At 43.2% G+C, this 14,392-nt stretch overlaps 1 protein-coding gene across 4 annotated transcripts in view; it reads left to right on the top strand.

The window, feature by feature from the left end:
* Nucleotides 1-12,175, top strand: part of LOC139576935 (ral guanine nucleotide dissociation stimulator-like) — a 31,213-nt gene extending 19,038 nt beyond the window's left edge. For 3 of the 4 annotated variants that reach the window (XM_071403552.1, XM_071403551.1, XM_071403548.1), the window contains exons 2-18: nt 4,927-5,231; nt 5,349-5,423; nt 5,593-5,786; nt 5,950-6,071; nt 6,198-6,413; nt 6,524-6,627; nt 6,878-6,962; nt 8,508-8,585; nt 8,783-8,869; nt 8,969-9,001; nt 9,125-9,246; nt 9,342-9,437; nt 9,626-9,830; nt 10,126-10,200; nt 10,496-10,753; nt 10,930-11,044; nt 11,246-11,569. In XM_071403552.1, the coding sequence (XP_071259653.1) occupies nt 4,927-5,231; nt 5,349-5,423; nt 5,593-5,786; nt 5,950-6,071; nt 6,198-6,413; nt 6,524-6,627; nt 6,878-6,962; nt 8,508-8,585; nt 8,783-8,869; nt 8,969-9,001; nt 9,125-9,246; nt 9,342-9,437; nt 9,626-9,830; nt 10,126-10,200; nt 10,496-10,753; nt 10,930-11,044; nt 11,246-11,421 (2,346 nt within the window). In that variant the 3' untranslated portion in view covers nt 11,422-11,569. Of the gene's footprint in view, nt 1-4,926; nt 5,232-5,348; nt 5,424-5,592; nt 5,787-5,949; nt 6,072-6,197; nt 6,414-6,523; nt 6,628-6,877; nt 6,963-8,507; nt 8,586-8,782; nt 8,870-8,968; nt 9,002-9,124; nt 9,247-9,341; nt 9,438-9,625; nt 9,831-10,125; nt 10,201-10,495; nt 10,754-10,929; nt 11,045-11,245 lie in introns of all 4 variants that reach the window. The other variant, XM_071403549.1, reaches the window with a different exon arrangement.
* Nucleotides 12,176-14,392: the final 2,217 nt, after the last annotated feature.

Raw genomic sequence — 14,392 nt, 5'->3', positions numbered from 1 at the left:
ACTCTCTCATGAAAGCGCAGTACCTGTTTGTCAATGTCTTGGTTTTTATTTTCATAATAAGGAAGTTTATTTATTAGAATGTATGGTGCCACTCTATTAGTGTGTGCTCAAGTACAACACTTGATAAAATCACCTTAAAACCTCTTTGGGCTAGGGGGCAGTATTTTCACGTTCGGATGAAAAGCGTGCCCAGAGTAAACTGCCTGCTACTCAGGCCCAGAAGCTAAGATATGCATATTATTAGTAGCTTTGGATAGAAAACACTCTGACGTTTCTAAAACTGTTTGAATGATGTCTGTGAGTATAACAGAACTCATATGGCAGGCGAAAACCAGAGAAAAATCCAACCAGGAAGTGGGAAATCTGAGGTTTGTAGTTTTTCAAGTGATTGCCTATCCAATATACAGTGTAAATTTGGTCATATTGCACTTCCTAAGGCTTCCACTAGATGTCAACAGTCTTTAGAACATTGTTTCAGGCTTCTATTGTGAAAGGGGAGCGAATAAGACCAGTCACAGTAGTGGCTCAGCTGAAAGCCTTTAGTTTAGTCACGCGTGTGGCCGTGAGCACGAGCTCCGTTCCCTTTCCTTTCTAAAGACGAAGGAATTGTCCGGTTGGAATATTTTTGAAGATTTACGATAACATCCTAAAGATTGATTCTATACATTGTTTGACATGTTTCTACAAACTGTAATGGAACTTTTTTGACTTTTCGTCTGGACTTAGTGCCCATGCCTTGTGCATTTGGATTAGTGTACTAAACGCGTGAACAAAAAGGAGGTATTTGGACATAAATATGGACTTGATCGAACAAAACAAACATTTATTGTGGAACTGGGATTCCTGGGAGTGCATTTCGATGAAGATCATCAAAGGTAAGTGAATATTTATAATGCTATTTCTGACTTCTGTTGACTCCACAACATGGCGGGTATCTGTATGGCTTGTTTTGGTGGCTGAGCGCTGTACTCAGATTATTGCATGATGTGCTTTTGCTGTAAAGCTTTTTTGAAATCTGATACAGCGGTTGCATTAAGGAGAAGTATATCTTTAATTATATGCATAACACTTGTATCTTTCATCAACGTTTATGATGAGTATTTCTGTAAATTGATGTGGCTCTCTGCAAAATCACCGGATGTTTTGGAAGCAAAACATTACTGAACTTAAGGCGCCAATGTAAACTGAGATTTTTGGATATAAATATGAACTTTATCGAACAAAACATACATGTATTGTGTAACATGAAGTCCTATGAGTGCCATCAAATGAAGATCATCAAAGGTTAGTGATAAAATTCCTCTCTATTTCTGCTTTTTGTGACTCCTCTCTTTGGCTGGAAAATGGCTGTATGTTTTTGTGACTAGGCGCTGACCTAACATAATCACATGGTATGCTTTCACCGTAAAGCCTTTTTGAACTCGGACACTGTGGTGGGATTAACAAGAAGTTTATCTTTAAAATGGTGTATAATACTTGTATGTTTGAGGAATTTTAATTATGAGATTTCTGTTGTTTGAATTTGGCGCCCTGCACTTTCACTGGCTGTTGTCAAATCGATCCCGTTAACGGGATTTGATCCCTAAGAAGATCCCTAAGAAGATCCAACACTTAATAAAACATCTACTCAAGTAGGCCTATCAACACTTGATAAAATCAACTCAAGATCCAACACTTAATTAAACATCTACTCAAGCAGGCCTATCAACAATTGATAAAATCAACTTAAGATCCAACATTTAATAAAACATCTACTCAAGTAGGCCTATCAACAATTGATAAAATCAACTCAAGATCCAACACTTAATAAAACATCTACTCAAGTAGGCCTATCAACAATTGATAAAATCAACTCAAGATCCAACACTTAATAAAACATCTACTCAAGTAGGCCTATCAACAATTATCGGCAGACTCAACAGTTATCGGCAGACTCAACAGCCTTGGTTTCTCAAATGACTGCCTCGCCTGGTTCACCAACTACTTCTCAGATAGAGTTCAGTGTGTCAACTCGGAGGGCCTGTTGTCCGGACCTCTGGCAGTCTCTATGGGGATACCACAGGGTTCAATTCTCGGGCCAACTCTTTTCTCTGTATATATCAATGATGTCGCTCTTGCTGCGGGTGATTCCTTGATCCACCTCTACGCAGACAACTCCATTCTGTATACATCTGGCCCTTCTTTGGACACTGTTGTTAACTAACCTCCAAACGAGCTTCAATGCCATACAACACTCCTTCCGTGGCCTCCAACTGCTCTTAAACGCTAGTAAAACTAAATGCATGCTCTTCAACCGATCGCTGCCGGCACCCGCCTGCCCGACTAGCATCACTACTCTGGACGGTTCTAACTTAGAATATGTGGACAACTACAAATACCTAGGTGTCTGGCTAGACTGTAAACTCTCCTTCCAGACTCATATTAAGCATCTCCAATCCAAAATTAAATCTAGAATCAGCTTCCTATTTCGCAACAAAGCCTCCTTCACTCACGCTACCAAACATACCCTCGTAAAACTGACTATCCTACCGATCCTCGACTTCGGCGATGTCATTTACAAAATAGCCTCCAACACTCTACTCAGCAAACTGGATTCAGTCTATCACAGTGCCATCCGGTTTGTCACCAAAGCCCCATATACCACCCACCACTGCGACCTGTATGCTCTCGTCAGCTGGCCCTCACTACATATTTGTCGCCAGACCCACTGGCTCCAGGTCATCTACAAGTCTTTGCTAAGTAAAGCTCCGCCTTATCTCAGCTCACTGGTCACCATAACAACACCCACCCGTAGCATGCGCTCCAGCAGGTACATCTCACTGGTCATCCCCAAAGCCAACACCTGCTTTAGACGCCTTTCCTTCCAGGCTGCCAAGGACTGGAACGAATTGCAAAAATCGCTGAAGTTGGAGACATATCTCCCTCACTAACTTTAAGCATCAGCTATCTGAGCAGCTTACCGATCGCTGCAGCTGTACATAGCCCATCTGTAAATAGCCCATTCAATCTACCTACCTCATCCCCATATTGTTTTTATTTATTTATTGCTCTTTTGTACGCCAGTATTTCTACTTGTACATCATCATCTGCACATCTATCACTCCAGTGTTAATGCTAAATTGTAATTACTTCGCTACTATGGCCTATTTATTGCCTTACGTCCTTACTCCATTTGCACACACTGTATATAGATTTTTCTATTGTTATTGACTGTACTTTTGTTTATCCCATGTGTAACTCTGTGTTGTTGTTTTTTGTCGCACTGCTTTGCTTTGTCTTGGCCATGTCGCAGTTGTACATGAGAACTTGTTCTCAACTGGCCTACCTGGTAAATAAAGGTTAAATAAAAAAAATACTTGTTTTGTTTGTTGATAAAATCAACTTAAGATCCAACACTTAATAAAACATCTACTCAAGTAGCATTTCAACACTTGATAAAATCATCATATGATTGCGTCGAGTACTCACAAAATATTAACCAGAATAATAAAAGTCTGTCAACAAGATGGTTGGTGACAAAGTTATTTCTTAATTTACCTGAATCAAATGTTGTATATTGTATGTGTGTGTGTGTTTGTCGGTGTCTATTTTTGCGTGAGAACTACAGACATGTGGAATTAAGACCATGAAAGGCATACTACTATTGTGTATGTGTTACCAGGGCTCCCCATGCATTCTCTGTCTGTTGACTAAGCTATGATGCAGGCAGAGAGGGATATGACTGGTCAAGGCTTAATAATGGGGGAAGCCGTTCTCGCTTGTATGTCTGTTTCCTGGCCCTATGTATGCCCTGTTCTTTTGGGTCTTTGGGAGTTCCCCCTGGTTTCCATGGTAACCTGGTCTCTGAAATCCTCTGAGAGTTCCCTGACTTTCCACAGTTGTAAATAGGTCCTGTGTGGCATGGCCAGACCACAGGCTGCCACAGGTCACCACAGTATACGTTCACACACAGTCCAAATGTTATCTACAACCCTTTAATCTATATATAATCTTATATATAATTAGATTTTAAAAAATTCAAGACCTGGTGAATCTGAATAGGTCTGATTTGAGTTGTCTTAGGCCTTGTTCCATTAACATAGAGAGAGAAAGATTGGCCTTATGTCAAGAACAGGGCTGTGTTCCATTGGGTTTAGATTGATAGGCCAGCAGTATCTGTGTGCTCAGCTGATAAGGGCTAATCTCACTGTGAAGTCCAAGGCCTGTGTGCTCAGCGCCTGCTTTCAAACACAGCCATACAAACATGTTACAAATGATTTATAACCACGTACAGTCAACTCCTCTGTTTTAAAATAGAGTGTTAGTAATATAGCACTTAAACTGGATTTGAATCTCTGCTCAGCTCCATGGAAACCAAGCAAAACAGAGTGGCTGTGTGATTGAAGGTGGGAGAAGGCTATGACTAACAGCGAAAGTATTTTGGAGGTGCTGCTGTATATCTAGCTACCGAAAGGTTCTGATGAATAATGTGCTACAGATGCATAAGTAGGTGTATGACTGATGCCTGTGTCATGCTTGATTAGTGTACATACCACTACCCCACTGAGGAAGCCGCAGTCGTCAAACCCACGTTGTTTGGTTATCTGGGTCAAGTGCCTGGGATGCTCACTGTAAAGTCCTCGAATATACCATTACTGTCCATATCATTATGTGTTGGAGAGCTGGAGAAAAAAGGAATGGTGACAACAACCAACAACCACAAACTGTTTGGTACAGAGCCCTCTTTCATTGAGGAAGCAGCTTGTGTTAATTCCTTGTTTGTAAAGCATGAGCTTTCGCCTGTGTTGTTGGGCTGTGTATCTAGCAACCACTGTTTGATGTAACAGTATTGTTATTCATAGCCACACATGTAGGGAGGGAGGGCCCGATTTTTGTATATGTTTTTCAGACAGACCATTACATCTCTTTGTCTTATTTTTCCTGTAGAACTCGACACAGGAGATCGGAGAGGAGGTGGAAGAGGGGGCAGTCTTCACCATCACCCTGAGGAAGGTACAGTTGCACCAGTCGGCCAGTAAGGGACAGCGATGGCTGGGCGTGGAGACAGACTCTGCTCTCAGCCTGTATGAGACGTGTAAAGTACGCACCATAAAGGCTGGTACGCTGGAGAGGCTGGTGGAATACATGGTGTCTGCGTTCAGGGGCAAGGACTCCACCTACGTCACCATCTTCCTCTGCACCTACCGCTCCTTCGCCACCACCAAGCAGGTGCTGGACCTCCTACTCAACAGGTACAGAGACGACCATGAAGCTAGAACCGCACGTACATGTGTACACACGTAAGCACATAAATACAAAAACACACTATGCACAGTGTAATGCTGACAGATGTGTCCTTCATGTCTTAGGTATGCCAATCTACAGAACCAACCTGGGATAGATGTACACAGACACACTCAGGATGACAGCACAGAGCTCAGAAAGTAAGCGTCTGGGGAGACCAGCATTATCAAACATTTTGATATGTTCGTTTTTTGTGTGCACATTTTTTGTGCACAGTGTACACACGTGTACTGTACCATACACTCTTCCCTCTGTCATCTGCACGTCTCCTCATTCCCTGCCTCTTCCCTACTGGGTTGTGTCCTGCAGCACTGTGTCGTCCATCCTGGGGGCGTGGCTGGACCAGTACTCAGAGGACTTCTGGAGCCCTCCACAGTATAGCTGTCTACACCACCTGATGTCCTACCTGCACCACCACTTCCCTGGCTCTGACCTGGAGCGCCGCGCACGCAACCTGCTGGCCCTCTTGCACCGAAAGCAGCAGTGTGAGCCCGACCTCGACGGTGAGAGCCAGGATAGGGTTCAACTGGGGCTTGTCTGTGTCTCAGTGATATCAGACATGATGGGGATGCTGTTTATGCTTGAAGTGTTAAGGGCCTGTGCTGAACTACAGACCGTCCTTTAGGCAGTCTGATTATTAGCTCATCTGTGTTTTCTTTACAATAGAGCACATTGGCTGTCCCTTCGCCATGCAGGAAGAGAGTGGCTTTGAAGACGAGCTTCCTGCCCTGAACTTCTTGTCCTTTGACCCAATCATGGTTGCCGAGCAGTTCACACTCATGGATGCGGTGAGACACCCCCCCCCCCCCTCCAATTTCAACAAACGGCTCGATTTCAAAGAAACTTCAATTTTAGCTGCTCTTGCGTTGTGCTTTGTGCTCACCCTTACACCCTCCTCTGACCTCACCCTGTAGGATCTGTTCAAGAAGGTGGTCCCTTACCACTGCCTGGGGGGCATCTGGTCCCAGCGGGATAAGAAGGGGAAGGAACACCTGGCCCCCACCATTCGGGCCACAGTGGCCCAGTTCAACTGTGTCACCAACTGTGTCATCACCACCTGCCTGAGCAACCCCTGTCTGAAACCCACCCAGCGAGCCAGACTGGTGGAGCGCTGGATAGAGGTGGCCAGGGTAAGGCATCAGACCCAGTCTCTGGGTCAATCACTCAGCAGTTAGTTTCAGTTGTGGATGATTGGTCATGCTGTTTTTCTCACTCTATGGGTTCTTTCTGCTGTGTTCAGGAATGTCGTATCCTCAAGAACTTCTCGTCCCTGCGAGCTATTCTCTCTGCCCTGCAGTGTAACTCTCTCCACCGACTCAAGAGGACATGGGATGAGGTGTCCAGGTGAGACAGGGGATCAGTGACTGAGGCTTCGGTTTGGAGGGTTTACTATTGGATTATAAATTGGACCAGGGAGTTTTCATGGCCAGGTTACATGTTCAAAAAAAACATAATTAGTGCCGTGGGTCTTTGGTTGGGTTGATGGGAGAAGTTAACATTTCGTTGTTATTTGGAGGTCTTTTGCAGTGGTAGTTTATGTTTGTCTTTGCCCCTGAGATGTCAGGTTCACCTTTTGACCTCATTCTGCCAACAGAGAGAATTTCCGCACCTTCCGTGAGCTGTCAGAGATCTTCTCAGATGACAACAACTACTCTCTAAGCCGAGAGCTGCTGGTCAAGGTGGGTCAATGATCAGAGGGAAAAACCATACTCCTGAATGTAACTTACAGGTGCCTGGAATCTGTGTAATGGGTTTGTACAAACTACTGTGGGCTGTTGTGTATGTGGTACAATGTGTCTGTGTTTGTGTAGACCTTTTCCTCCTGCCCCATATGTGTAAGTGGATGTGGAGACAATAGTTGGTACAAATGACCTACATGTCGTCCCACACGTTACTCTATGTGTATGTGACAATGTCCCTGTGTTAGTTTTGTCTTTTTCCACCTGCCTCTTATATTGAATGTGTTGAACTGGATATGGAGACCATTGTGCACATAATTGACCTGAATGTTACTCAGCAGCTAATAGATCTTTAAGATATGAACTGCGTTTGAAAACAGGAAGTGGGTATGTGAAAAGTGGTTTTGAAAACGAGTAGTTGACAGGAAATATGGCTGGCTGACCCGTTACTGCTCTATAGATTCTCCTCTCGATCTATACAGCTGGGTCTCCATAGCAACCAGAACATAAATAGACAAGCTAGCTAACACCTTGTCTCCTCTCAGATGCTAGCTCATTCATCATTCATCATGAGTTGTACAACACAGTACAGAATCTTACCTTGTAGTGTTCTCTCTAAAATGTATGAGATCCACAAGTGCAAGTATCAGTGTGAGTGTGGTTTGAGAGGACTTGATATGCGTAACCGCATGCCTGTAGAAGTGTGTCACCAGCAATGTAGGCTGTGGCAGTAGTCATTAATATTTTACTCGTTCAACATGAGGCTCAATGCTTCTGTCAGGACTAGAGGCAGATCAGATTCCCTTTGATTAAGACCACATAGGATTAGATAGCAGACAACATGTTTGGTTATATCTGAATCCTCCAAGAGAAACATATTTAGTCTGCTCACCTGAATACATTCCTGCACAAAGAAATAGGAAGTGCCCTCGCCGTTGTTATGCCAATTTTGCATAAGTTACTCTTTAACTTGCAGCATATTCTTTCACTGGTTAAATAGTGAAATATGACTGCAAAAAGCAGAGGGTTTCTCCAACAGGAATGGCTATCCACATTCCTAGGCTTTTAGACAGGTATTTGAATTGGCCCTAATATTGAAGCTTGGGGTTTTTGGCAATGAGTTGAGGAAACCTGTGCTTGCTCAGAGGGAATCCCAGCTGACGTTGTAGGCAGTTGGCAGGTACAGAAAAGAGCCCCACCCTGACGATGCATGAGTCTAAGGGAAATTCCAAGGCGGTGTCCCACTTACCTCCTTTCCTACATTCCACTAGTGCTTAATCTATCTGGGCCAGCCCAACCAGGCCTGTGTAGGATTGCAAACTCTGGTTAGGTTGGGTAAAAAATTCCCCTGTTTTGTATCATTCACAGAAACATTAGAGCTAACTCAGCTGTAACCCTTCCTGCTCCCTCTCATTCATACATTAGTGAATTAGTTTAGCCCTGTATGTCTACTCTTCTGAAAGTGTAATCATGGCCATTTCAAACTAGTTTTTGCACTGTTCTAGGGATTGTTTTGTGAAACCAGATTATCCTCTCTCTCTGCAGGAGGGCACCTCCAAATTTGCCACCCTGGAAATCAACCCAAAACGAGCACAGAGGAGACACCAACAGCAGAGAGACTTGGTGAGTCTAGATCTTTTTTGAGCTAAATAATTTATCATGAAATACCAACTTCAACCACTTTATGCCAGGTATACTTGAGTGCTGTTATTGGGTTCATAGCGCCATCTAGTGGTGAAATGAGAGCGTTGTTATTGCTCATGGAGCCTGTGGTCACTGCGCTCTTATAAAACTTCTCTCTGACTATGTCTCTGTCATAGGGGGTGATGCAGGGGACCATTCCTTACCTGGGCACCTTCCTCACTGACCTGGTCATGATGGACACAGCTATGAAAGACTACACAGAGGTGAGAGTCTATCTCTATCTATCTCTGGATCATGTAGCCTATTCAGTCTACTTGTTTAGTCTCTGTTCACATCTAATTATTATTTGTTCTCTATTCCAGAGTGGACTCATCAACTTTGAGAAGCGACGAAAGGTAAATTAAATTCTTACGTGCTACTGATAAATAGGCGTTGATAAACAGGGAGATATCGCCGGCATTGTGGCTATGATTGGCTGGAGACTCACCCCCCCCCCCCCCCCCCCCTTCTCTCTACAGGAGTTTGAGGTGATAGCTCAGATTAAGCTGCTGCAGCTGGCATCCAACAACTACAGTTTCACCCAGGACAGCTTCTTCAGGGAGTGGTTCTCAGGAGTGGAGAGACTCAGTGAGGCAGAGAGGTGAGGAGAGGCCTAAAGATTTTTATGAAATGTAAATTAAAATAATGAAATGTATGGGCATACAGTGTTGTTATTTCCATGCCTTTTTCCCATAGCTACACTCTGTCCTGTGAGATTGAACCGCTGTCAGAGTCATCCAGCAATACTATCAGAGCCAAGAAAAACGGCGGCATCATGAAACGCTGGAGCGAGTAAGTCCCATATTGTATAGATAACTTTTCACACTATGCCTATGTTTATTATAGTTGCAAATTAATAATAATTACATTTTTATTTTGAGCATACATCCTTCCCAGTGTGTTTTCCACTGTGTACAGTTCATTATGTTTTTATGGGGCCCTGTTCGCATACGTCTCCATGTCTTTCCCTTTTTCTCCAGTCGCCAGTTAACTGAGGCCAGCTGCAGCAGTGCAGGAAGCTCCCATTCCAAGTTGTTTGACCAGTCCCACATCAGACCGTGCCAGAGAGGGGGAGGTGATAGTGGGGACACCCTCAGCGTCACCTCAGCTGGCTCCAGTGGCTCTGACCTGGAGGATGTCAACGCCAGCTTCCTGTCTGACTCGCCGGATGCCCACGAGAGAAAGGTGAGAAGGAGGAAGGGCCAGGGTCACATGGGGGAGGAGAACACTCCCACCAGAGAAGCATCTCATCATGATTCATGCCACACACATCCACCTTGATTTTCTTTCTTCCTAAGATACTGACATTTCTGCATCACTGCAGCAATTTCAGTCCTGACATTTCATTATCTTCGAATTCATCTTCTGTAAGGGCCATGTTGAGGATAAGGGCCATGTGAATTGAGACTGACCCATGTATTACTTTACTTTACCTGCCTGTCTGACTTGTGGCTGACTGTGGCTCTGATTCCCTCTATAGACCTCTACATCCTCAGTAAAACATTCCGTCTCTGCTTTGGGGAAAGAAAGCCAGACTCCTGATCCCAACTCCACGGTACTTTCACTCACCAGCCTTCTCTTTCCATCTCTCTCATCACTGGGGTTTTTCTTCTGTTCTAACTGTCTCTCTCACTACTTTCCCTCTCCCAGTCCCAGAATATCACTGGGATTCTTACACTAATGCTGCACTCTCATCATATTACAAACCCTTTCTCATTCTCATATTCATACTTATGAGTCTCATATACTGTCATATTCCACATTCTATTTGTTTATAGCAGCAACAGAAGTTTGTTCTGTGGACTGTAAATGGTTGTAATCATTCTCTGTCTCTCTCTCTCTCACTCTAGTTTTGGGAGTCCACCTCCCTGTCTTCTCTAGACACCTCAGGGATGGGTTCTGGTTCGGGCTCCAGCAGCGCCTCGTCCTCCTCTGTGTCCTCCACCACTCCTCTCCCAGGTGCCTCACGCTCCCACAAGCGCTCCGTCTCAGCCGTGTCCTGCTACTCTACACTCTCCCTGCCCCTCTACAACCAGCAGGTGGATGACTGCTGCATCATCAGAGTCAGCCTAGACGTGGACAACGGCAACATGTACAAGAGCATCCTGGTAAGACAGAGGGAGAAGAAGAGGAGAGAGCTAATATAGATTAATAGATTCAAAATGTAAATTGTTAGCAGTGTGCGGTTGATTCAATGAACAATGTCTGAGCCAGAGAAGAGGCAAATCAGGCAAATCAGTTTTAAATGTCAACAAAAAAATGTATTTTTCATCTCCTGGTGCAGGTGACCAGTCAGGACAAGACACCAGCAGTCATCAGTAAAGCCATGGTGAAACACAACCTGGAGCAAGAGAAAACGGAGGACTATGAGTTGATGCAAAAAATCTCTGAAGAAAAAGGTAATATCATATGATCATTTTCCCAAAAAATATACATTTAATTTTCATTCAAATAGATTGTCATTAATAGTATATTAATGTGTTGTTCTTACAACTGACTGACTCTAATCCATTCATCTTGTATAGTGTCCTAATTTATTCATTACTTAAATGAAAAACAAATGTTTTTACTAACAATATATACCTCTCCTCTCACCATAGAGCTGCGGATCCCAAACAATGCCAACGTTTTCTATGCCATGAACTCTACCGCCAACTATGACTTTGTGCTGAAGAAACGTGGCTTGTCCAAGAAAGGCCGTGCCAAGAGTGTAGCCAGCTCCACGCTGCCCCGCATGAAGCAGAAGGGCCTAAAAATCGCCAAAGGGATCTTCTGAGGACGAGTGTCCCAGCTCTCTGTCAGTCTGATGGATTAAGGCCCTCTAAATTCACCTAAGCTAAAGGATCTAAGAACTACGCTAGAGACGGAGCCCAGTGGAAAACAACAACAAATCATGTCTGCATGCATCACAAGCAGGCAGCAAAGCAGGAAAAGCAATTACCGGTATCAGACTGATGTCTTCTTGGCTCAGGCCTTGATGAAGGGGAGCTTAACAATGTGCTGTCCCTAACCCTTCGTGCCTAAGTTTGTGTCAGTGGTGTTTACAAAGGGAATATCATAGAGAGTGTATAGCGTACATATGGCCACGTTATAAACTCTCTCTGACTGTGTGGTGATTAGAGTGGTGTTGGTAAATGTTGTACTGAGGAGCATAGAGGAAGGCACAGAGAACAATGGTGGCCAGATTTATTAAGCCAAGTTAGTCTCGTGAGATAAAATACATTTTCAAGAGAGACCTGGACAAAGAGACCCGATGTGCTATCCTGGTGGGGTGTGGCACTTTTCCACTGTGAATAGATGGAAAGGTGGTCCATTGTAAGTTTGAAGAGTTGAATGCAGATACTGCCATATTGAATATGGGTCAAGGTGTGTGATCATTTCAGAGAAAACAAGGTGTGAGGAGTGTACACTCTGTACATCTTGTTTTATTGAATTATAACCAGGACAAGGAAGAAGGACATCACAGTGGGGCTCAATATGCTCAATAGAAACATTTCAAAGATTACGGAGTGTTGGTGTAAAACAAAAAATAGATAAACAGTGAGGAGTGATAGATATTTACAAAATACCCACACAGTATAATATCAGCATTACTTTGCAATGGACCTTTATGTTTGATGATGTTACCATTACAGTTATGCTATTTGTTTGGTACTCTTTACTTTGCTATACTGCTGCTAAATGTACATTTTATAAAAGGTCAATAATTTACCTTATTTTTTTACAAACCTTTTGGGGGTGAGGACAGGCATGACGTTGGGACTCCGATGACGGCATTGTATTGAGTATCATTAAGTGATTCAGGGGCTCCGATGACAGCATTTCATACCACCCGTCCCTACTGGACTATCTCTGTATGGAAAACAATGGTTTACATCTTTGTGCTAACAGTGGGATAGTGGTATCATGTATAATCTGTAACTGCCAATGATTCTCCTTATGGCTGCCCAATGCCTGCTCCATGCATGCAAGAGGAGGTAACAGTCCTCGCCTAACAACAAAAAGCAGTGCACTACCCCACACCAGCTTATTCTTACTTGCAATCTTAAAGACAGAGTGAGAGTAATGACACAAACTCTGAGATTCTTACAAGCATGCCAGTGGTTGTTTAATGTCATGGAAAATACGGACAAAAAGTTGTTTGTCATTTCACTGACATTACATGCCTTTATTGCTCAGTGCTGCATGCTGGTCCCAACCCCTTTAAATGGCTTTTTAAACTGTCCTTTCCTTGATGACCATGATAGAACCATAGAGGTAGGGGAAAGCAATATGGTGTAAACTCCCCTGTGATGGGTACTATCCAGACCTCTTGTATGCATGGCCTGGAAGGGGCGGAGAAGAGGCTGTTCTTTTGGGACATACATAGCATAATGATTGGTTGTCTCTGCTGTGCTTTGTCACTGTAATTTGCTACTTACACTGTGATTGGGTCTTTGCCGATCACTCTGATTGGCTCCCTTCTATGCTGAACACTGTGAACACACACACATTGGTCGTGTTCCTCTGCTCAGACGTTGCATGCATCAATCAATGGTTGCGTGCCACATCATCGGCTGTGCAGTCGGGAACCAGATTGCTATAACATATGATTTGGTTAGCTGACACATAAAATACCCATCTAGGCGTTGTAAGATCTGTCATGCATCAGCAGCGTCTGAGCAGAGGAATACGACCCTTCTCTCTCTGTCTCGCTCTCCATTATGACACAATTAAATAGTAAAAGTCAACCCTGACAGAGAATAGATAGAGGTCCATGTGGTGGTAGAAATGTGTTCAGGGCATGGAGAAAAGGTGGCAACTGGTTTATCACTATATGTGCCAAAGAGATGAGGGGGTCTGTCACTCTCAAAAGACAATGTTTGTTTCATTTCTCTATCACTTGAATTTTCTAGGGGAGTTTACCATTTCTGAGTGTTATGTTCTGAACACTACAACACCATTCTAAGAACCTCAGATACACTGTTCAAGCCTAGGTGGCAGTGCGGTTACTACTGGTTACCCTTGGAGAAACTGCACCACTTCCCTAAATTGTAACAATCCTTTGTTTCTTTTCAAAGAATGGGTTCAGTATAATTTATGCTTTACATAAGTGGCTGTGTTTACTACCACTTGACTGATTGTTTTGTGGTGTTATTCATAATTACTGGAGCTTGCTTTGCTTGACCTGGAATGACTGGTCCTCTGCAGATTTATTTTGCAGTATCTGTCGCCTTTGCCATTATAACTGAGTTAAAACCTTTGTATGTGTTTGCAGTGTCTTGTCTCTCATGTTTTTCTATTCCTAATGAATTAACAAAATATTGAGATGTCATACTATATGGAATTGTCTTTGTTTATGTCTTTGTTGACCTGGCATTATTTATTGGTTTGTACAGAAAGATTTTGTTATGCATTGTATATTATTTCCTCTCTTGTGTAATTATAGATTATTATATATTCATGTAAATACAAATAAACACTTAAGTTTACAAAAGTAAATACTCATTTGTTTAACGTTTTTGGTGTAATTTAGTTCAAGTGAGGTGAGAAGATGGCTCCTTCCTTGGCAGATATGATAGATAGTTACCCCATGGTATTAACTTACAGCCTACACAATAAATGAAAGCAATAGAAGAATATTCACAGGAAAGCATCTAAGATGATGAACATAATAGGCTACAGTATTTTATCAGTTCTGGACTACGGAATTCGTTATGTCCTCTCTGGTGCTTCAGACTGGCCACGAAGGAAAGGAGACAAGCAAA

Source organism: Salvelinus alpinus, chromosome 5 (assembly GCF_045679555.1).
Source record: "Salvelinus alpinus chromosome 5, SLU_Salpinus.1, whole genome shotgun sequence".
Classification (NCBI taxonomy): Eukaryota; Metazoa; Chordata; class Actinopteri; order Salmoniformes; family Salmonidae; genus Salvelinus; species Salvelinus alpinus.
Note: the sequence above shows the minus strand (reverse complement) of the source record. Positions and strands in the feature narration are given on the sequence as shown.